We start from the raw sequence: 25,612 nt of genomic DNA on the forward strand, positions 1-25,612 counted from the left end.
TTGGCTTCGAAAGTGTTAATAGTCTCTTCTGATTATCCTGTAAACTATTAAATGATCGAATTAGGTCTAATAACTTGGTAAGGAGTTGGGTAATGCTAAGTGATTAACATTATTTATTTTTTAATCATTCCTAAAAATAAATATTTGGTGTCACATCTGCGCAGCTGATGTAGCTCAGTAAATTAATTTATCGATCAAAAATATTTCAGTCACACATAGATTTCATTAGTATTACACTGCTTTCTTTTTAACGTGTTCCATATCATCGACAGGACAAGTTGGTTAAAGTATCGAGAACATATTTCTGTCTTCTTATAAACTGAGTTGAAAAGCTGAAGTTAATACCGAGGGCGTGCAGTAAGTTCTAGGACTAAGAATGACGTAATATTGATGGTGTGATGGAATGCAGAGAAGCGACAGCATTGTCCTTCCAGAGTATAAAACGAATACAAGAATCAATGATGATTATCAGATAAATTTTTTATAAATCTTACAAACTTTGTTAATCTCTAATATCTAAGAATATCGAAAAACGTCAAACATCATTTGATTATTGAGTTTCATTCGGAATAAAGCATAAAACTAGTAAATATTCATAAACATTTACTCTCAATCCGTAGTGATATATCTCCTTCCTAGCTGTTCATGTTTAAGGCACAGAAAGATGGCCTCAGTTTGTATAGTAATCAACTCAGACTGACGGTTGCTCACACTGTCGGGGTTAGGCTCGAATTACGGGTAAGACATGGAAGTTTGTGAATTATTGTTTTCGTGGCATGAGGGCGCTTAAAACCTGACAAGCCGAAAGTCCTTCTGAGAAGTTAATTTTAGAGTAAGAGAGAATACAAGAATCTCTGTTTCCATACCTTGATCCTGCAGTCACAGCATGCATAATATCATAGTACCACTTCCAGTTTCTGAGCTGAAGCACATTGCAAGGTATGAGCAGCTAGAAAATGGCAGGATGGCTGGGCTACAAAGATTACAGGACGTATAACTTTCTTACTGATCTCGATAGTACAAACCTAAAAAGTCACTAAGTCAACTCTATATCCATTCTAATCGGTCATAGACCATTCCTTAGATATTTCAGCAGGTTCAAAAAACGTCACAGTAACTTACGTGAACGAGGAGAAGTGAGGCATAAGAACATTTTTGTGTTTGAATGCCTCTTGACAGTACAGCACAGTACACTAGGGAGAAGAGACTCCCAGACCCAGGCTTAGAGAAGCTCATACACATTTATGAGGCCCCAACCCCTAGAGGTGATCCAAGAAGGTATAAACTCCCGGTCAATCCTAGGGGAGACAAAATTGCACACAGTCAGGGGTTATGAAACGCAAGTCAAAGCGGCCGGCAAGCAGCCACCAACAAAAAGAACGAAGTTGAATGTCAAAGACTGTTCCCACGGAGAACCAAACCCTTAAGGACAAACTTCGACATCTAACCTTGTAGCGTCCCTATAATCTAGGGGCAAACAAAACAGCGCCAGTAACTGTCCTTGCCGAGCCTGAACCTACCACCGAATAAACGCTGTGAAGACTAATTATTTACGCCAGAACGCCGGAAATCCCCTTCCCAGTGAACCACCGGCTGGAAATGTATCTTGACAGAAAGATGACACTGATAACGGCTGTCAAACAGCCAGCGTGGACTGGCAAGCAATACAATACGTATGGGACTTTCTTACCGTTTACTCTGAATTTTGCTAGAGTTTATTGCACTTAATAAATGTGAGTATAGAGCATGTATACTCACATTTATTCCAATATATTCTTGCACTTGAACCAATTATTTAAGTATTATTTACTCATATAACCCGTTTATTATTTCCCATATATTTCATTTATTGAACACACCGTATTTTGATTTTATTACAGAAACTATCTTTTGATTCTGGTCGTCAGAATCAATACTTATTATAAACATCAGTATATTATTTACCACTATTATTCATAATTTGTGTATTACTCCTATAACTGTCAGCAAAAGAATTACTAAATTGTAGATGTACTATTTTATTTTTTGTATGCATTGTTACTAGTGCTCTGAATCTTTCAATCATGTAATCACTGTCTGTATTTGTACATTGCATTTTTCGCATTTGCAGAATAATTTTTATACTCGCTTTTTACCTTAGCGCAGTACTGTATCCTGATATGTAATCAATCTGTAACATATTAATCTGTCAAGAAATACCTGCCTGAGATACTATCGTAATCATTGGCTGGTATTTGGCAATTACTAAATCCCGCTGCCTAGTAGGTAAGTTGGTTATATGTTCTGATGCTGGCAGGCTGCCCTGTAAAAGGAATAAAGAAGGTTTCTCATTTAATAGAGTGACGGTTTTATAACAGATATCTTTTGTGTTTCTTGCCTAAATGAAAAAATCCAGTTCTATCCTAGGTAAGGAAAAGTGCCATTTCGCTATAATCCTGCACATAATGGCATGACGTAGCATCCGTCAAACAGAACTAGGTACTGTGAGGAAGGGAATCAAGCCGCTTATGCGGTCTCATAAGATCTCTCCCATCCCAAAAGAAAACTGGGTATAAGAAAAAATGCAATCCTAAGACTATCACTACGGATCCAGATTGCATTGGACTTCAGTAAGGTGGCTTCGTTCATATGTACTGAACTTTACTGACGTAAGGCTCAGTACCGATGCTTATGTACGTTCTCAGAAATAGTGGTCGCTTTCAAACATGGTTATTTCAGAGTGCAATATGCTATAATAAATTTGTGAAAATTAGATGAGGAGGAGAGATCAAACTGCTCATGTTGGAATAAATAAATAGTTTTTTTGATCTGACGCATGCCATAAAATAAATAATGAACTAAAAATATTGCTATCTAAAAAGACCACAAAACAGACTACTTCTCAGCCTGCATATATCATAATCGTTATTCCTTTCGAGTTTGCATAATCGATTTTGCATATCATTTTTCGTTTCGAAATTATATCTAACATTTCATTTTGGAATAATGGGTGTAAATTTTCGTGCTTGTACAAATTACAGTATATGAGGTAGAATTTCGAATCCTTCGCCGGGATTCGAAATCCTGACCTCCCGAACACTCGTCGAGTGTGCTTCCAGTTACATTACGAAGGCATACGGAAAGGAGCGAGAAAATATTTTATAACGAAAACAGACAAAGGAACCGTAGGATTGTGATGGTGACATTGAGCTGATCAAAGTATCATTAAGGTGGCTTCATAGCTTCTTTCCGCAAGGCCGATAATGATAAGGCCTTGTTTGAGATATGGCTTTTCTTACCACTTCCCTCTCTAAATTTTAAACTCGGAATATTGCGTCAAAATATTTTACGTTGACTTCTTTCATATATAAAAAAATTTAAAGCTCTATTTCAGTTCATATTTTCACAAACGTGAACTAAAATGTGTATATCGTTAGAAATTAAACTAATTTCATATGTAACAACGATGCGAAAATTAAAATTTCTTAACGACCTACATCTAATATACAAATAACGCAAATTGTTAACATATGATAGCTTGGGCAGATATGGGAACAGGGAAAGCTAGCTAATCTTTCATCATGCAAAAGTGATGTACAAACCGAAGACATTAGATTCATGCAAAAATCCGACCACACTCGGAAGGTGCGTGTTGTCAGTAGAAGTAAAAGTGATGTGTAAGTGTACAGGAGGAAGAAAAATCTTTCATGGAAAGTTGTATATGTATTAAGTATGATGAACCGGAGGCTGATCCAGAAATATAGAAAACTGTTGGTTGTTCTCCAGTTCTGTTTTTGATAATCATAGATGAAGATCATTTTTAAACTAATGAAAACAGACGAGGATGCCGCGGAAGTACAGTAAATCTTCCTTTACGCGCGAGTTCAGCTTATGAACAACAACAGAACAAGAGCAGGAAAAATGAAGATTTTGGTAGCCATTCTTTTGCGATAAAGAGCGAATGCTCCTTACTGATGATTTCTACATCGTAACGCCATTGTAGGAAGCATTAGTTGTGCCAAATGTTTGACCGAACTGTGACAGATTATGAAAGAAAAACACTACAGCAAAGTCAACAGAAAAATGCTTTGTTTTTATGGCAGCACGTCCGCACGTAAGTCTCTGTTTTTCGAGCTGCTCTTCAGATTGTAGTTTTCAGATTCTTTTCGCCCCCCCCATTATATTCACCAATCCTGGATCCAAATGACATTCCTCCCTCTTCAAGAGAAAGAAATGAAATATTTAAAAAAAAAACTTAAACTGCACTTGCGTGATTCATCACGTTACAATGGAAGCAGATATAAAGGATGCTGTTAAAGAAAAAATTTCAAGACTGCGACAAAACACTTTCTTTGGCTGGAATTCCTCGTTGAATAAATCTAAATACAAAGTACCTTGAAGTCAAAGTGAACTAGAGAAAATTGAGTAAGACATATTTAGGCATACATCTTGTACAAATCTATTAAGCCAGAAACTTATTAAACGCACCTCGTATTAGGAAAAATTAAATGGGTAAAAATAACGGCAAAAAGAATAGTTCTAACTGAAGCCGAAATAATATAATTTTTTTCTCACATTGTCGCTAGATATTTATCAAAGATAATATAATAATATATTATATTATCTTTTATTGAGTAATAACACATTTCCGAAGATTATCAGCAACAGCGCCTGGAGGAGGGTATATGGCCAAAATTGAGAGTATCAGCCAAATTAGGAATAGATTTGAAAGATTGTAGTATCAGCCAAATATGTCTGACGTGGTAATTAGTATATTAAACAAAGACTTCAACGTCAGAATTCTCGCCAAAGTGTGTATATTATAAAGGGCAATAAAATCGAACCCCAAACCCGGACAGAACAGTAATGTTTTCTCCTGACTCTCTAAAACAGTAGGAAAAATCCTTTTTACCTTCCAGCTCCGATTTCTGCTGCAGAAAAACACTCCTCAACATTTCTCGATTCCTATTGGCATCGGCAAATTGACTAAGAGCGCGGTGCTCTATTAGCATCCTCAGGTCTTTTTGCAGTTGGAGTTTCTTCTGCATGCTGGAACATTGTTTTGTTTCACGCTCCAAGACCCGCTTCAGATGAGAAACGCAGGCAATCTTGCTTTCTATTTCAGAAGCCCAACGGGCTCGCCACCGATTCAGCTCTTCTGTTTGGTGCTGAAGCTCAGTTTCTCGAATACCTAGCTCCTCCTCCAGCTCTTGAATCTTTGTTTTCATTATATCTTTCTCAGAGGGTTTCTTAACTTTCTTCTTTGTCCCCTTGCCCTTCCCTTTCTTTTTTTTCTGCTTTTTAACCATCTCAGGCTCTTTCTAAGCCTTCAGAGGAACAACTGTTTTCTGAATTGCACTGACCTGTAAGAACAAAATCGATTAAATTTTAATCTCAATCTTCTTACAATAAATGAACTTAACATATGAAACACCTAATTACTCAATAATATAAACTTCGATTCCTGTATGTAAATGGTAATTTGATATCATTACGGATAAATTTAATTCGTTTGCAACTTTTAAATTATTAATTAGTTACATGACTTTTGCCCTGTTCTATTCCTTTCCACTTCAAGCACATAGCGCTTTCCCCAGAAAAATATGTGGTAGCAAACATAAAAGTAACTAATTAACTGCAACTGATATGAATTATCTAATGTTGTTAATCTAGCTAATTTTATTCCATGAGTGTTTGGGTTGCCTAATTTGTTTAAAACCAAAAGGCTAAAATGCTTCTATGAAATATATTCTAAGAATTTTATTGCCATGAAATGGCATCGTCGTTCACCGATTATGGCATCTCATGAGTATATTTAGGATGATGTTTAGAGTTGTGTTTGAGTTTTGTACCTACTACTAAGGAATCTGATGAAATTATAAATATTGCTGCAGTAAATATGCGGATTAAAATGACGGTCATGAAAAATTCTGCGAAGAGACTTATCAGTGGCTCTGTTAAGGTTACACTTACTCGAACAAAATATGGGTTTTACTAGGTAATTATCTAATCATCTGCTTCCTTTCATTGTAATTAGCATAAAAAGTATAATTAGAATAAACTTGAAATTTTTATTATAGTTTTTCTTACAAAAAGCAGAAAAGCAGAAAACCGCAGATGGAAATTCCTGCTTCTAATTAGTCACAGGCGGTTCAACTCAGTACAATACAAGTACAAGTGACGGGGGACGTGGTCACTGTGCCTCTACCATACTGGTTAATCAATACAGCACCACGTCCACCATTTACTAGAACAGCCCCAGGTGTCAAGAAGGGGGCACACTGGCGCCTCGCCGATTTAGTATACATTGATTATATTTATAAATACAGGGTCTTATACGTCGTTCAAGATACATATTGCAGTACAATACAGTCAAAATTTAGGCTCAGACAGAAAATTTCTTTGCATTCCCTTCCTCTTGTAACAATCATTCTTCAAAAAAAGAATTTTTTCAGTGTCCTATTTATAGCACTCCATCAGAAAGAAGCCAACATACTACTTTATGAAGTTTGTTGGTAACTGTATGTCGCCTCTTTTGTTCTTGATGTGGTTCGATTTAACTAGCAACTGATACATCTCAACAGCGATTCTCCGTAAAGGCACTGTTGAGTTTACAAGATTTATATTGATAGAAACCCAAAGATTCTACAAACATCCTTTTTTTTTTTTTTTTTCTTGTGGGGGGGGGGGCTAAGTGATGTTAGCAATTGTCTATTGTAACCCATATCTAAACATATTCTAAAATGCATTTATTTTAATCGACAAACAACCTCTAAATTAGTGTGTTACCATTTATTAAATTTACCGCTCTTCTTATTCAAAGATGCATAAGTTGCATATATACTAAATGTATATATGCTAAACGAACATGTCTTCCAAGCATTTAAGACTTCTATATGTGTATATTTATATATTTATATATATATATTTCATCGTCCGTATTTATTATATATACGTATGATATAACAAAATACGGTAGCTTCTTTAAAAAATAATTGGCAACCTCAAAATTAACATTCTAAATTTGGTTCTTTCCTAAACTCATCTGTTCTCCAAATTCGAGATTTTTCTACGTTATGTAACGCTACTAACTAACCAATCATAGATCAGCTGTACTTGTACATCAAATTTGGTATAAATATCCCTGGCAGCTAATTACGTCACTTCTTTTGCTAGCTTTTACCTTGCTAATAGCTCCTCGCTTTGCTTCCCCGTCTAAACTGCCTGCGTCTTAATTTTAAGAAGCGATGTAAATAGCAATTTATCGTATTTCGTTATGATTGCATCATAGTAATGTCTCGAATTTCATTATGATTGGATAAATATCTATAGAGATGATTTTATATGCGTGGTAAAAAAAACGGGAAAATTCGTCAATGTTTTGTTGTCTTCATCTGTAAGCCTGCACTCTCACCCACGACGACTGTAAGTTGAGTTCTTTTCTATGCTCCCGGAATTATTACTTATATATTTATATAATTGCATAGATATTTCATCATTATATATATGATATATATATATATGATATATATATATATATATCATCGTCCGAAATTCATCAGTTAAATCGTTGTAATGCTTAAATTATAAATTAAACATTGTTAAGATTTTAGTGAATGCATGTTTACCCATTCATCCTGCCATACCACGGATCAAGAACCAAAATCGAACGATTATAGCCATACTATGTTTAGCGATTTCTAATTTTAACTAGCGATAACATTTGTCTACTTTCTGCAAACTGGTAACAAGGACTAATGGAATGTTAGCAATGGCAAATCAACAAATCCCACGCTCCTCATCTTGCAAGTTGTGAGCAAGGAAAACTTCAGAGACGTTTAGACTACCTTGAATTTGATTAAAACATTCCTCACATTAGTGGAAGTGAATGCGAATTGGACAAAATTTCGACTAGTTAGCCTGTATCTCGAAATAATTTATTGCAGGTAAATGTTTCAAATTCTAAAAGGAAAAAATATTTTTTAATTAAAGCTAGGGCGGATGTAACTACTTTAATCACGATTTCATTCAATTGAAAACACAGTGTTAACTATCTTGACATAGCCATATCAACATTCCATTTTATTAAAGGATGTCTGAAGTTTAAACAAAAGCCAAGCTTCTTAACATACTACTATGTATAGATACATAGGATGGATAAAAAGTAGTAGAAATGCATCAATGCTTTGTCACCGTAGGCACAAAAACTTTCAATCCCTCAATATAACTTCCTGCCATATGTATTACAGTCTGCCAAATTACTGTAAGGCTTCGTACGCCATCAAGACAACACGTCCACTTCTAGTGATGCTCCAGCTCTTTAGAACACGAATAACCTCCAGTGTTCTGTAATGATGTGATGTATCTCCTTCGTAGCGGTTATTTCATTCCAACGAAGATATACGCACATAGAGTTATATCAGGTAAGTACGATATATATTCCAGTACCTCTGTCGTAGTAGATTCCAAACAGCACTTGCATTGTTATGGGGGGGTGATGGGAGTTGTCACTTGACACATCCTCTGCATCCAGCACTCGGAAAAAAAAGGCAACATTTCTTAGTGATGAATCGCACATCTTTCTCCATGACAATGCGGGGTGTCATTATGCGAATGCTGTCATGGATCTCCTACGATGGTAGCGAGGGCTGTACTGGAACAGCCGTTATATACTACATTCGACAGAATTCCTTGCGACTCTCTCTTCGCCAAAATGAAGGAACCACTGCGAGGAATCCATCGCATTATTACAGTGGATCCATTACAGAATATGGATGTTATTCGGGCTCTAAAGCGGTCGCTGTGGAGCATTAATAGAATTGGAAGTGCTGACGGTTTACAAAGCCTTCCAGTAACCGGCAGAAGTGATAGATATGACAGACGATTAATTGAAAGATTGTTAATGTTAATGTTACAATGAAGTGTTTTCAGAACTATTGACGCATTACCACTACTTTTAGGCAACACATTAGTTACTGATTATGGCAGTGCTTTCGCAATAACTTAAATCAATAATACATTTAAAAGATCAATTTTAATAAATTCTGTTTAAGTGCAAAATATCAAGACATGAAAGACACATATTTACTTTTAGGTTGAAAACTCCCATACAAACGTATTTAGATGATTCAAATCCAGGAACTTCAAAATAATTATTCCTCTTAGTTCACACTCGTCAATAAATTTTATATTTTTCATTTAATTTTTAGAAACAGCCTAAAGAAACCACAAATTATACTAACCAAAAAAATTCATTGGAAAGTTTACAAATAATTTACGATAACGATTAATGCGAACGCTATACATAAATATTTACAGTTGATTTTGCACGATAAGTAGAATAATTTCTTTTTTTTTTAATTATTATGATCCCAGAAGTAGCTATTAGTCTTGAAATGGGATTTTGCGTCTGTATCAGTTTTCAAACTGTTGCCATCCAATATTATAGTCCTGTATTATTTTTAAAGATATTAAATAATAAAGAATCTGCTTTTGCTTATATGCATGTATATTCCTTGCGTTGTGAAAAAACAACGGTACCTAGAGTCATCTGATACTGAATAACGTAATCTTCCACCGGAACTTGGGCACCTGCAAGCCCGAAATTCGAATTTCGAATGTGTTTTGTTAGTTATCTCATATTTTTTGTAAAGCTTTAATGAATTTTGATTAACAAATAAAGATTTGAAAACGAGCAGTAGCAACACTATACGAAATAAGACACTTTTATCTCCAGCGCGCAAGTCTGTCTATCGGAAATTCAAAGATATGCTGTTTTTAAACTTTTTGTGATTTTGCTGTTGAATTGAATTTTATGTAAATGCAGAGACCTTGATATTTAATAAATAAAATTAGAAAAACATGAAAAGTTAGGAATATTCATATAATGAACTGAGAAAAGAGTGAAAAAATATATAAATGTATGTCAAGACTTATTAAACACTGCATCGCGAATTCTAAACACATGCTGCAATGCAGCTTTTAACAATTTTATACTTTTGTTGCTGAATAGTATATGGCGTAAGTGCCAGCAAAATGACGCTTAATAATAAAGCTAAAAAGACCAAAAAAGGAGGATAAGCAGGAGTGAATTCAACAGTAGACTGGTAGATTGCGACCTCAGCCAAGAGCGTAAAGAACTTTTACAAACCACTTTGGGCGACTGTTAAAATATGAAACTTTTATTATTATAACTTATTATTATTATTATTATTATTATTATTATTATTATTGAGGTACGTGTCTTAAATTCTCCCTTTACAACATGAATGAGTGACCAGCTGAACAGAGAACACTGAAAGCTTGAAAAACATTTTGATTTTTTAATTAAATACTATCAAGATAAAGTGAAGCCAATATTTGATCGAAACCAATTTTTTAAATTTCTGTTTGGCTTAATAACTGTTTATCTCACGCACTCGTTTGTATCATGAGCTGTAATATTTATCCTTATTTTTTGCACTCTTGACACTAGTCGGTTGAAACAATACGTATTGAATAATGTGCATTTAAGCATTCGTATCTATAATATATAGCGCACCTATTTATTATATATCTATAATAAATAAATAAGCTTTTATGTCGCCAACGAATTCATTTTATTTTTTACTGTAGGAACTACAATACGTATATTATTCTTCCCTTGAATGGCAACAGCAACTGCTTTCAACTGATCTTATATTTATTTCATATTAATTCAGATTTGAATTATTTTCAAACTTTAAAGAAAAATTTTGAAAAAAAAAGAGTAACATTAAAGTCTCTATTTACTGGTCATAATGCAACTGTTAATTGTTCTCTTGGAAGCTAGTTATCAAAATTATTTACTCATCGCTAAATCTGGGAAAAGTCATATTATAGGGGAGAATTTAATCAAATCATCAATACCAGCATTTTTAAAACGGTTCTAGAAAAAGATAACAAAGACGTTAAATTTGTGTCACTAAGTAACAGTTAAGTATTTATTATATATATATATAATAAATAGGTAAGATCAATGTGTCATCGGCAAAGCTTTGTGTTGCCACTGTGCAGAGTGTAAGATATTTATGTTTCAAATTTAATCACGCAACTCTACTATATAAAAAAAGTTCGTTGCCACTCTCAATATATTTGTCATTTCGAATTTAATAAACTCAGAGATTTAAAGGAATATGTTGCCACTTCCCGAATTAAAATATTTTATCTTCTACTTGATAGTTTTTTCAGTAAAGCATAAGATATTTGATTTTCTTTCAAATTTACTCTGTTATAAGTTAGCGAACTAATCGATAACTTATAACAGAGTAAATTTGAAATTTGAAAGAAAGATTAAAACCAATAACGCAGATTTATGGGTTATTATTAATTACTAACTAGATCCACGAAATTACACTAGCTCCATTCATTAAAATCATCTACTATATAATTAAAGAAAAGTGTCCATGTGTTTGTAATTTATAGAAATCAGTAAAGCATAAGTCAAATTTCTTCTGTTATAAAATAATTTTATAAATTAACAGATTGTAAGATTTATTCTAAGTTTTTAAGAATTCATGTTTAATTTAAGCCACTTTACTTTACTTTCAATTTATAATTTCAATTTACGATTTCCATCCAGGACGTGTTTTTAGAATTTTTAGGACGTGTTAGAGAGCCAGAGATTCTGAGGAGCGCGCGTTCGCCTTTTAGGCTACTCTCTCTAAGCTATTTTTACGATCGGCCGTACTTTAGGCCCTTGATAGCTTCGCCATTAGTTACCAATAAGGGACCAGCTCCAGTAGCATCTTGGAAGCTTCAGCTATATCTTTTTAGCTTAGTTAAATTTTATTTCTTAGTATTCCTGAGTTCAAGCCCGAGTGGAGGCTTTGCTGTAAACTCCAAGAAGGAGTCGGCTGTTAAATTTATTTTGAATAATAAAAGGTATTTAACCTTTGTCGAGTTCTGCTCTCAGTCTACTAAACTAAGCGATTATTCGCTTACCAGTTCTTAAGATTCCTCATTTTTAGTCGATTTTTAAGCAATAGCGCAGATTTACATGTTATTATTAATTACTAACCGGATCCACGAAATTACATGAGCTCCATTTAGTAAAATCATTTTCTATATAAATAAAGAAAAGTGTCCATGGGCTTGTAATTTATAGAAATCTACAGTTTTATTCCTATCTTAATGAAATTTTGCACACATAGACTTAGAAACTAGAGAAAAGTCAGCGTCTCAGGGCTGAATTAACCATTAAGCATGATAAGCAGTATTAAAAGCAGTTATTAATTATCAGACTAAGCGATTTAGAAGTAAATAACGCAGATTCATCTTAGCTATTATAAATTACTAGCTGCAACTGCGACATAACACTGATCGGATTCATAAAAATCATCTATATGTATTATTATGAATTTTGTATTTAGATAGCTAATTTTAGTAGAATTATAATTAAAACTGTTTTATTTCCCCGAGCAATGCAGCGCGAGACAAATTTTAAGAGAAAGCTTTGCCGGAAAAGTAAAAATACAGGAGCACGTGCATTTAACATTGAATAAATGGATGTCTCGGTAATTTGTATTTAAATCGAATAAACGTAATTGAACACTATCTTGGGTATAACCATAATTCCACTGCTTTTGCTTTCCAGAAATCTCAAAAATAGTTTTATTTACTTAAGATTTCACTTGTTTTAGACTTAGTTTATTTTATGATTTTATGCTTCGAGCTCTAACTGCACTGTATTGCTTCTCATAAGCCATTTTTCCTATGGACTATGTTTTAAAGCAAAATACAAAAATTTATATCAAATTAAGCAATTTCTTAGCTTAATTAAGAGCTTTTAATGAACTTTGCTTACTTCGAAGCTGACCAACCAGGTGCCTTCTCAAGATCACACGACTCTTCTCTGACTGCGTTCACGCCAGCATAGCGCAAGACGCAGAAAATCCTTCGTACGACTTTCGACCCTGTGTGTTGATGTACTAATGTACATCTTTATTAATTTTAAACCTATAAAATGTATAATGGTTGTAATTTTCATGATACTGAAAAAAACTCTTGGTGGTTGAGTCCAGAAATAAAGATACGATCAAAGATCTCAGTTCATTAATCTTGTATCCTGTCCTTCTGGATTTATTATGCTGCACTCATTCTACTTGAAGGGCCCTTCTATAGCACGAAGTTCTGACAGCCGGAACACAGCATGGAATTTTCATGCCAATCTAGACATACAGTGGAAGCTGGAGTCTCAGTTCATCCGAGATGTCTCAAGTGTGAGTTGGATCATCTTACCTACACTTGCACTGAACCAAAAGAGTCTACCTGTGTGAGATGTAAAAAATCTCACATTGCTTCATTCAAAAGGTTGCGAATTTTACCCCAACATTCGTAATAAAAAGAATGCTGGCAAGACTGCTCCTGAGCTGCCGTATGATACCAACAAGAAGTTTTCCAAGCCCAGGAAAAAATCCACTTGATGTTTCTGTTGCTGTGAATGCTGTGCTACTTCTAAGACTGCTGATTCCATCTCGAAAACTGGATTCCCTGTAGAAAGCCTTCAGGATCATTTTGCTAACTTCTTTGGCAAAGTCTTTAAATTTGCTAATTAATGCCCTGAAAAGCCTGATTACGCACGAGGAAATTCTTCAGCGTGTTCTGCAGTTTCTTGACTTAATGGAACAGCTGGACTTTTAAATTTCCAGCCTACTGTACGATGACTGTAATTAACTTGTGACTGTTTTCTTTTCTTTCTTTTTTCCCTAATGTATGATATTCTAATGTAATTTTATGTCATGATTGTTTTAACTTTTAGCGCCATTAAGGCACAAGCACTTAAACCGAGTCGGAACACAGCTAGCATGTGAGCTAACTAATCTCGGCATAGTAAAGTAATGTCAGTATCTCAGTTCAGTTGTTCAGTTAGTTGCTTAGTTACTGTTATTGCGATTTATTTAGTTCCGCGTGAACTGAGATATCTCAATTAGCTTCCTCTTTCGATAACGCTTTGCACTGCATTGTACTATTTTGACGTTTTTAGTAGTTTGAAATATAAATGATTTTAATGCGTGATATTTTGAACACTTGTATGAATATCTATGAGGAAAATTTAAGCGTTCTGTTATATTCCATTTGATAAGAATAAATTTTATTAATCTTTTATCTGACTTGTGCATTCAAATTATTACGAACCCGTACGCACGCAACAATATATAATGCAGTGTCTGTTTGTTCGTGTAAGCGTCATTCATACAAATCTACAGTTTTATTAGGACTGAAAGGATTGATTTTATTTTAACCAGTTATTTTTAGTTTTCTTTCCCTCCTGGTTTTAGCTTTCTGTCGGAATGTAAATTTGTTACGACGTAGTATCCAAATTTAAACGTGTTTCAGAAGCAGTATAAGCTGCGTGTCAACAGCTCATGAAGAGCCGGCTTAGTTTTGATTTTCATGCTGCGAGTTCTCAACACTCGGTGTCCAATGCCTTTAAAGCCTTCCTTCTGCAGTATTTATTCTTAGAGACATAGCAAAAATTCGCTACTTCGTCTTCGACATAGAATCAAAGTTGTATGTTACCAATGAATCCTCATAGACTCTATAGGACCTTCATAAAGTTTTACACACTTAACACTCAAAACAAAAGGAGGATCACCATGTACATAAGATTTTGATTAAAAAAAAAATAAAATAAAAACATCCCACGAGGTCCACACTCAAGGCCTTTATATTAGGACGATGAATTCCCAATTTCCAAGTAGTTGCGTCATCTTAGATTCATGCCGCCACTGGTGCGTTCCTTCTATCATTGAAAATTATATATGCTAAACAAGAAATTCATAATTGTTTTTTTACAAAACATCATGTTAACATTTCTATATACTTTCAATTTTGAAACTGTGACATCCGTCTCAATTTCATGTTGCCGTTGTTGCATTCCCGCTATCAGGTCTTAATAAAATCATTAGATGGAGCTATGTTTGTTTGCTGTTTAGAATAGTGCAGAAACTTTAAAACGGAATTTAACTGCACGCTGTATTAGCTTTCCTGTAATATTTTGAAAGCCATAAAGAAAATGGAAAAGTGGAAAGTAATTTTCCGAAAACTGATTTCCGAAAAAAGACATAAAGGGTAACAAAACAAAATTTAACTAGTCAAATAATCGATCGACGCAATAGATACTAATTCATAATTACATAACAAGCTTATATAGAAATGCTTCCGGACAATGTTGTTACTTTTTTGCTCATTCAGGGCTGGATTAACCATTAAGCAATATAGCCACATCAAGGATTTGGAACACAGATGTGTACATCAAATCTATTTAAAATTTGTCTTATTAATTTTAAAACCATATAAATACACTCGTGCGCAAAATTATTATGAATTATTATTCAGAAAATTAGAATTTCAGAATTATGTCTATTTTTACGAGAAGTATTGTACCAAAGGTATTAATTATCCTCTCCCCCCGAAGAACGATGCAAATATTCAGAGTCATATACGTAAACATAACCTGGGAGTCTGCTGATCTGGGATTGTAGAGGAAATATAAGCGTACGAAGGGTTTTCAGCAATATGTTTGCTTGTATTCCTTCGAGATATTCGCCGTTTTTCTCGCAAGAATTGGATAATATATCAAGTAAGATGAATACCCACGAACTTATGGATGACGGAATGCGGTGGAGAATTGTCTGTAGATTGGAGGCAGACCAGTCCCAAGCGCAGGTTGCTATATAGTTCAGTGTAATGCCCAGTGTTGTATGCAATTTGTAGAAACACATTTAGAACACTGAATCCATATCGAAAAAACATGCACAAGGTTGACCAACATCCACAACGACAAATAAGAATCGTTATTTGGCACTTTCAGGGCGGCCAGAACGAACTACTATAGCTTCACAGCTCTTACATGAACTGTAAGCTGCCCTTAGAACACGAATTTCACTATCTACATTTGCCTGAAGGTTTCATTCCATAGGGCTATATGCAAGAGACCTTCAGTTTACATCCCGCTCACCACAGCCCACAAGAAAGCGCGTTTGCATGGTGATGACCACATGCGCCTTGGACCAGATTTCAGTGGAACATCGTGCGTTTTACAGATAAGTCGATAATGAACCTGGAAACTAATTCTCGGCGTACCTGTATCTGAAGAGAGCCCGGAACACGGTACCATGTCTCCCTCATTAGGAAAAAAAAATCATTACGGTGGTGGAGGGGTAATGGCTTGGCAGGCATTGCGTTGGACGGCCTCACATCCCTACCTGGTTTGGACAAAGGCTTCCTGATTACTATGAGGTAAAGAAAGGAGATCTTAAGAATCAACCGTTCGACTTTTCAGAGGTGCAGTTAGCCCTAGGTTGCTGTTATTGGACGACAACGCTCGTCGACGTGTTGATCAGCTAGTCGACGATTACATGAACAATGAGGATATTCGCTGCATTGATTGGACAGCCAGGTCTCCTGACGGTAACCCTGCACAGAGCACTTCTGAGGAAGAGCACGTCTGAGACGATCTACTATCTTGAGAGAACAATTTTATTTTGTTATCCTCCTCCTAGAACCATCCCAGAGATGAAACCTGCCTTGTTGCAGAAGTAGAATCGACTTCATTTTCATTTCGAAATATCACAGCATCGATTTAGTGTATCTCTGCACTGTGAACTTTACTGATAATCATCAATGTATAAAATGACTTTTGAATAGCACATAGCTTTCTTTGTTATAAATGTATGTTCATGCCAAATTTCACGAAAATTTGCAGATGAGTTTTTCAGAAATTCGACTTAATGTGGAAATTAAGTCTGCACACAAGTGTGCTTTTACCGTCATGAAGTTCGGCTGTGCTTCGTCTGAATTAATTTTTTCAAAATACTGGCCTTGACGATTTGGAACTGGCCAAAAGATAGCCGAATTCCTTTTTTATTTTAACGTTTCGGCACCGAGAATATTCCTTAGCTCCTGAATTTGCAAATGGATTACAGACATCACAAACGACCATAGCTTCTTATCTAGAATTCAAACCCATAGCTCTCGACGTCTTTGGCAGCTTCCATTCATATCGTACGAATAAGAAAGACAAAGCAAACTGAATAAAGTGTAACCAGTACAGACGAATGAAAAATAAATGCACTTTAAAAATGTATTCTTAGATATAAAGGATTTATAGTTCCTTCTGGGGTTTGAAAAGTTTACAGTAAAATAACTACAAAAAATGAAAAAAATGTTGCATAATAGTACATCAAGAAACGTCTCAAATTTCCCTCGTAACATCCCTACCCCTTAGTTGTACATTTAACCACTAGGTGGCAGTATAATGAAAACATAGCATTCACTAGTAAATACAAAGCTTCTTGCGTCTTCGAATTCGCTAAACGTGAAGGTACAACGAAGCTTTCATGAATCATACTGAAGAATAAATTCCGGGTCTAAAATGAGGGTAAATGACAAAAAAAATTTTCAGATTCTTTCTTGAATATATTGTTCTTCCCAAAACTGATTTTAGCCGCGAAAGCAGATATTGAGCTCATCATTTCCGATATGTTTTCCCTTTTCCTTACAATGTGGCATTTAAGGCGTTACAGTGATATCAGTTGAAAAACACCAAGTCAATAAGCTACTTCATATCATCCAATTTTTCGTCATAATTGTCTTGGATTATTTGTTAAAAGATTTGGTTTGGTTATTTGATTACGGCAAAGCCCTTGAGGGCTATCAGCCTAAGGGAAGACATATAACTAAGGGAAGAGACGCCTTAGGGTAGGAGCTTTCAAGGGAAATTTGCTCGTATACACGATACACATGAGGAAAACCAGAAAAACGCTCATTCAGCCAGCCCTTCGCGGGATTTGAACCTCGGACCGAACTACCAGCGCTCAGCGACTACAAAATTCTGAAGTTTGTAAAATGTTTTCAATAGATATTTATCATTTTCATTAGTTCAAATATTTCTGCTACATTTTTTCTTGTGATCCTTCTTATTCAGAGCAGTATTTTTAATTTTAAGGCATTAATTTCGTCTGTACATTTGAGAAAACTTTCATGATTTCTCTGCATATGCTTAACGAGAGTATTCAAATAAAGTAAATATATGAGAAATGCAATTTTATTATACTAAATTTTGTAGCAATTTACTCGGCCGCTGCTGGGTACTTGTTGGATAATAGGACATGAGAAATTTTTTAATTTCCAGTAAAATTCCAACAAATCTTGTTTAAACTCTTCCTCGACTCATATTATATTAAATAAGACCACTATATATTAGCAGTTAGATATGGATTCAGATCTCGATGATTTAGGTGACTATAGGAATTTTTCATAGTTTTTCCTACATATAACATAAGTATGAGCCATGTTACCATAGAAAGTCTTCCATGAAAGCAGCCCTTTCTTTAGAATAATCCACGACCTTCGTAATACTTTATTTACCTTAGAACTTTACCTTAGAATACCTAGGATACGCCTTAGAAACGACATACCTTCCGACTTACCTACGACACACCTGAGAAATACTTTCTTAGTGTTAGGTTCAATATTCTCGACAAAAATTGTAAGAAAAGCAGCTTCATTTTGGATGATATGCTATTGTATTCAGTTTGGAAGGAACTAATTTGCTTGATATAATGCAACAAAAAGTAAATTTCAAATTGGAACAATCAAACGTTTGATTTCACCAACAAATATTGACTGCCCTATTATCGAGAAGTACTGAATGAAGAGTGAGTCACTACGTTATGTCCCACTAATGCATTCTGCGAAGGAGCTGATACATGCAAAGAAACAAGTACAATTTCTAGGAGAAAGTTTGCAGCGTATCTGCTTCCGAGTAGATAATGATTTTCCTCCGATTTTCCCAAAAGTGTGCCTGCCAAGGGAGAAAAGAGAAAAAATTGCTCTTCGCACGCAAATCCGTAACATCCAAAAATGAATACAAGAGTAAAAAGTCGAATGGCTAAATTGCCTCACTTCATTCAGGTAGGAAATCCAAGCACTTAACCTTGTTATTCGTGCAATCAATACTCCATTTAAAAAGGTACATCACGGTAATAAAATTTGCAAAATAATAATAAATTAAAATAAAAACTCGTAATTAGGCGACCGGCAAAATTATTTTTGAACAAAAATGCGCAGCGAAGGGCGTTATAAACATTTTTTAGTATTTACAGATGTTCATAATTAATAAATTATTTTTAATATAATTTATCAAAGTAACACGAATTAGTTGGAATTGGTGTGTATTAAGTTATATAAATTGGCGATATTAAAGAGAGGAAGGGAATTATTCTCTACCCAGGTACATAATATACTATATAACGTTAGAAATAACATATTTTATCTGTCACAATGCTGCGAATGTTTACCAAAATTATCATTTAAATGCATTGTAAAATTTTAAATTAGTTAATGGTATTAAAAGAGAAATATCAAGTTATGGATAACTAAGAATTACGTTGATTGCTTTGTTAAACATTTATAATTACAATTCGAAAGAGGTGTTTTTTTTTTTTTTTTTTTTTTTTTTTTTTTTTTTTCACCCCTGGGGTAATTTTATTATGGAGGCACCTAATAGACGGCCTCCGTTGCCTCCTATGAAAAGGTGGACAATTTTACATCCATGCCTTCTCGGGTATTCCAGCTCGAGCCCTTCAGCATGGCAGTCATCGTCACTAACCATAGTCCCGTCTGGGCAGCACAATTCAAGAGATAAATTAAAGATCTTAAGTCATATCGAATGGCAACACTCTGAGATCTAGCAACTTGTAGACCAAGTGGGAGTTAAAGATCTTACGTCTAGTACAACGACGAGGTTTACGTGATTTCACTCAAAATATATTCTGCGATTGTTACATTTTCAGTGGCAAATGAATTAATGTTTAATGCTTTTATGAACACTCTGCATAATCATGGTTTTGATTGTAATAAATGTCTCGCAAAGAACTTATTTAAATGTTTATCTGAGTTAATTCTCGAAATAATCATTCTCCTTGTAATGTTGCATTAATTTGAAAAGATTATGGGAAAATGTAAATAGTTTAAACCGTTTCTTTCAAATATTTTTTACCAAATTATGTTGAGAAAATGAACTTCAACAACAAAAAGTTTTAATCGTGTACTTCAGATTTACTTAATATAATTTTTATCCCCATAATAAATTTAATATATATTTTTTAAATTTGTAATCTTAAATTTATTCTTCATTAAACGCAGATTTCAAATTTTGCTTTAGTTAAAAATCGGTAACGTTAACCTTAACCGTTCAGGTGTCTTCTGCATTTATAAATCATCTACATTTATTAATGTATCAAAAACGAAGAATGAACGTTTATGACATGGCCAGTTGTAACAAATTTTATTAGTATTCCTTCTTATTAAAGATTTTTTAATGAGCAGTCTCATAGACGGCATCTTTTGTGCACCAAAAGTTTACATGACCGTTTAAGTGTTAAGCAAAATTCTCACTACCCTTTCTTCATTTTCTTTTTACACAACGCTTTTCAAATGTTCAAGAATCTTCTGGTATACATCCCACCAAGGTTGGGGACCAAACAGAGCTGCAGAAATTAGGAACAGCAGAAACTGCGCTGAGCGGTAATAAAATTTACGTCGACCCCGCGTTCTGAAACGCACTGATCCTGTGCCACTCGCTATTCTGGGCAATGCGACATTGAACAATCGAAGTCCGCTCCGACAATACGGAACCGTCCGTCTGTCATTAATACAGGAAGGGGATTAAGCCATTTCGATATCTAAAAACCTGCAATTAGGGCAGGTGCTTTACAAACTCTCTTTCTTAAAAAAAAAAAAAAAAAAAAGGAATTCTGGGAAATGAATGGCGCCACGTTTAGTTGCGACGCCGAGCCGTCTCCCGCCTTGCTGTGTGAAACACATAAGATGCTGTTCAAAAGTACCTACTACAACTTGCCACGTGCAGACAGACGGACGCGGCACACGGGCGACAGACAGACAGACACCAGCACAAAAATCGATACTTATGAGAAAAGAAGGAACGTGCGTGCTCTGATGAAAGTTGGACAAAATTTCATTAGGACTTTTCCCGCAAGTTTATGATAGAAAGCTGGCGGCGTCCGTCGGCCTGAGGGGTTTCAAAATCAAATTCAGTGCAAGCAAAATTTTAGGACGAGCCTCGAATGAAGAAAAATAATGGGAGAAGGAGTAAATTATGACTCTCAAGTTTTTTGAGTTTGCTATGCCTTTGAAGCATATATTTATTAATGTCTCAAAAATTTAATTATGAAATCCTATCCGTTAAAATAAAGATCAGAAAGACAAGAGCAACACATCTTTTATTTATCTTCGATAGTGTAAAAATACATTGCTCATCGACGCAAACAATCGATCACTTATAATATCATTTTGGCAACAAGTGTGCGAGATACCGAATTCAAAATTTTTAACTCTACTTCTTGCGTACATTATCGTCGGCATCCACAATGAAATTGAAAGATGAATATGAAATTTTATAGTAGGTTCAACTGCAACCATGTTTACAGATTTCCTTTTTAAAATTCATAGTTTCTAACTCTTCTCTGTTTTCTGTTTATGCCATTTTATGTACTAAAAAGAAACGCAAGAGCTTTTAAAACTGAAAATCTTCTGAGTTTATTTTTAGTTTTGTTTATTTTAAAGACTTAAATTTTAGAATTAGTACTAATAAATATTATTTCACTTTTAAAAAACGAAGTGAAACGTTGGTAGAATTTTCTATATTTAAAAATAATTTAATGGCAAGTTCGTAATTTAAAGGAAAGTTCGTTGGATATTCTTCCTATGAATTCCATCTGGGGCGGAAGCTGAGCAGTTAATAAGACCCGGTGATACCTAATATACCTAGATGGATGCACAGATGCCGGCCTTGCTTGAACTTGTATGTTTGACTCTATGGATTCAGACGTTTTACTGAAGCAATTAAAATTCCTCGTCTATTCACAAGTTCCGGCTGCTTAAAGTGCAATTTTTCATAAATTTGCTAAATATCAGTACAATATCGAGTTACATATGACATTTCACCTCGTAGAAGGAATGAGTAGTGAATAACACTAGAAGAAGGCCATTATACAAAAAACAACATCGTCTGTGGTTACAAAAGTGCGTTTGGAGCCATTCTTGAAGCGTCTTTTCCTCCCAAACACTGTGACAAACGCGTGTGATTTTCATAGAATATTCACGTCTCATTTACAATCACAATTCTTTGCGGGAATCTTACTTTTTAAAAGAAAGCCGCACATTCCCATATGCTGTGCTTTATTTTGATCAGCGAGTTTGTGAAGCACTCACTTATCAATCTTTTTTATTTTGCTTATTGTTGCAGGTCCCGTGAAACAGTTGAAAAATCTATACTTAATGTTCAGGTGATCTCTCATACAATTTATCGTGGATATGATTCGATTAAATGCTTTTATTCATAAAATGTGAAAGACAAGTACTGGCAAAATTTCTAACTTAATTGACAACTGACAATAGCACTTTTAATTTCTAATTTTAATTTAAATACAGCCCCCTTTCTTCATTTTACCTTGCATAAGAAACAGAGGTTTATATGCGTAACTGTATTTTTAATATCCCACAGCCATCAGCAAGTAGTCAAATGCTGATTTGCCTGTAGAGGACCTGACCAATTTGTTATCAAAGTTTATTATTATTGTATTGTATTTCGTTAGTTTCTGTGTATTAATTGCTACATAGTTCTACAATAAGAATGTCTGATTTTCTATAATAATGTGTAAATAAGTTGTAGAGTCATTAGGTTTTTTTTGAAGCGGAAGACTGAAAAATGTAGAATGCCCTCGCCGGGACACGAACTCTGGACCTCTGTGCTTCCTGTTACACACGAAGGCATGGAGAAAGGAGGAAGAAAATATCTTATATACTCCCCCTTTTATAAGGTGATTTAGGGGATCCAGTCACCAAATCCTGGAGTTAGGTTTTTTTTTTTAAGCAGAAGAGATGAAAAATGTGCAGTGCCATCGCCGGAACTCGAACTCTGGACCTCTCAAATACACTTCCAGTTACACCACGAAAGCAGGGAGCAAATACTTTATAAAGTATTAATTTTAATAGAATTTCTTTGATGTGTAATAAAATATTCTGATTTTATCCTGAGTATAACAGTTAATTTTTACGAAAGACTTTTAAAAGACTGTCACATTCATTATGTGGTATTCAAGCCACGTTTCTGAACCCTGAACGTTATTAAATATTTCGTGGGAAAATTAATACTCCAAATTCATTACACTTTTATACAATTTGGGGAACTTTTCAAGAACTTTACAAACTTATATCTTATAGAATTTTAAATTAGACTTTAAATTTAAGTTACAGATTATATCAAATTTTATTCCAATATTTCTAAATTGCATTTTTATATATTTTTATATATTCATAATATGAGAAAGTTCATGAACCAAATGACGGAGCACAGTAAAACCCTAAAGGCTATGTCCTTGAGGCCATTCATTTGCTTTCTCGTTGAAATTGTAAATGTTGTACAAAATTTCTCGTCCTTAGCTCACGCTCTTTGCTTTTCTCAAAATTTTCTTTCGTCCTTTGCTTTTCTCAAAATTTTGCTCAAAAGGCTTTCTGTCACCAAGCCTTTTTCTTCTTGGGATATGTAAGATAAAAAATATGAATGACAAGTACTAGCAAAATTACCAACTTAATTCACAATAGCCCTTTTAATTTCTAATTTTATTAAATACAACACCCTTCAAAGTCACCACTGACGTCATATTTTCCTTGCCATGGACCTTATAAGAGATAGACTAACGCAGTGGGCGGGGCGCGCGTCACCGACATGTCGGTAAGAAAGAGTAGGGACGATCTTGTTTACTTTAACACTGAAACCTATGGCGTTTGTATCACATAACTCTTTTTAATTATTAAATGTGATACGTTGTATAGTGATGAGATTATGAAAGCCACAGTTTTTTCCAAATCGGATTTAATATATCTCATTAAAGCACTTTTTACTGCATTTCGCCCATTTTTTTCACGCGTAATTCTTGTACAAACATCTTACTTTGGTAAAACGGTAAAAACCCTAAGCACAAAATTTATGAACTTAATTTTGCGTAGAAATAAAGTAAAAATAAATAAGATTGATAGTACGCGATGATTTGAAATAAATAAGGTAAAATTAAACAAGATCTGATAATTTTTTTAAAATTTAATGAACATTTTCAGGCAGCGATTTTCCAAACCATAATAACATTACAAAACGATCATATTTATTTGATTATATGAACATTAAATTATTAACATTCAAGTGGATTAGTTATTTTAATAATTCATAAAATTCGGAGCATAAAATTTTCTGAGCGTAATGAAGGGAAAAAAAGATAAAATAAAATCTAGAAGCACTCAGATTTTATATTACGCCCAAAAGGAAACTTTTTTTAAAGTTTTCTGTGTTACCTATATTTATTGAATATCATGTTCTTCGCCCGTCAACCACATACATTTGAAAACAGCATATCTTTAGAATTTTCGCACTGGAGATAAAACTGTTATTTTCCGTACAGTGCTCGTTCTGAACTCGTTGAGTTTCTTAATCAAACATTCGTTAAAGTTTTACAAAATATGAAATATATTAAAACAAATTCGAAATTCGGCCGTCAAAATTTGATGGCTCTAGATAATGTCGTTTTTGTCACAGTGCGAGAAACATACATGTATTCATGCAGATTCTTCATTATTTAATTTCTTTACATATAATACAGGGCGATAATATTTGGTAACAACAATTTGCAAGGAGACACGGACATTTATAGTAAAACAGCGCAAAATGCCGCTTCGAAACTAACAGCCTTTCTAGGCTACCGCCGCTTTGGGCTAATAAATTAAATTAACAATAAATAAAAAAAATCTTATGCAGAACTAAAAATAAATTTTAAAAAATAATCACTATAAAATACAAACAAAATTAATTATTACGGTTATATACAATTTTAATATTAGAATTAAATGTATAAATGTTTTTAAGGAGTCAAAAGTGTTTATCACTATGATGTATTATGAAATATATAACGGAAATAAAATTCCTTTATAGAAATTGTGCTATAATACTCATCTATAATTTTAAAAAAGCAGCACAATTTAGAATTTTAAACAAAACTTTCAAAAATTCGTTTTTAAATATTTAGTATTTTTTACTTATTTACACCAATAAAAAGCATAAAAATTGCTTGTTTGAAATTTTCTATTAGTTCAGATTAGAAATATTATTTTCTAAAAGAAGTAGTTACGAATTTCCTTACAGCATAGGAAAAGCTAAAAAAATATCCAGCCCTGAAAGCATACAATAGCTTTATAATTATTTGGAACGTTAATTATGCTAATTTTTTAAAAATCAATCTCAATTTCAAAATTAAAAATATGTAGAAATTCTAATTTGTGAAATGAGGCGCTACAACCAGCTTTTTCTTGACAATTATACACGCTGCAATAGGCAACCAATGTTAAATTTCTGCAAGTCGTCCCTACTCCTCCGGAAGTGATCAAGGTGACAGCCGGCAACCCCTCAGACGAAGGATAAAACCCTTTTGGGTTAGTCTATTTCTTATAAGGTCCATGTTCCTTGCAGTTGCTTTCTTCTCGCACGTGATCAAAATCTAACGACTTGGTGGCTTCTTACCGAACCGTTCACGAAATCTAT

At 34.2% G+C, this 25,612-nt stretch overlaps 1 protein-coding gene across 2 annotated transcripts in view; it reads right to left on the reverse strand.

Annotated features, from left to right (window-relative positions):
• Positions 1 to 25,612, reverse strand: part of LOC118204402 (uncharacterized) — a 39,182-nt gene that overhangs the window by 2,016 nt on the left and 11,554 nt on the right. The window contains exons 1-2 of one of the 2 annotated variants that reach the window (XM_035376729.2): positions 9,068 to 9,224; positions 4,892 to 5,342 (exon numbers count right to left, since the gene is read on the reverse strand). In XM_035376729.2, the coding sequence (XP_035232620.2) occupies positions 4,892 to 5,288 (397 nt within the window). In that variant the 5' untranslated portion in view covers positions 5,289 to 5,342; positions 9,068 to 9,224. Of the gene's footprint in view, positions 1 to 4,891; positions 5,343 to 9,067; positions 9,225 to 25,612 lie in introns of those variants that run through there. The other variant, XM_035376730.2, reaches the window with a different exon arrangement.

The sequence above is a fragment of the Stegodyphus dumicola genome, chromosome 7 (genome assembly GCF_044657685.1).
Source record: "Stegodyphus dumicola isolate Sdum_Otavi_A_Nest chromosome 7, ASM4465768v1".
NCBI classification, from domain to species: domain Eukaryota; kingdom Metazoa; phylum Arthropoda; class Arachnida; order Araneae; family Eresidae; genus Stegodyphus; species Stegodyphus dumicola.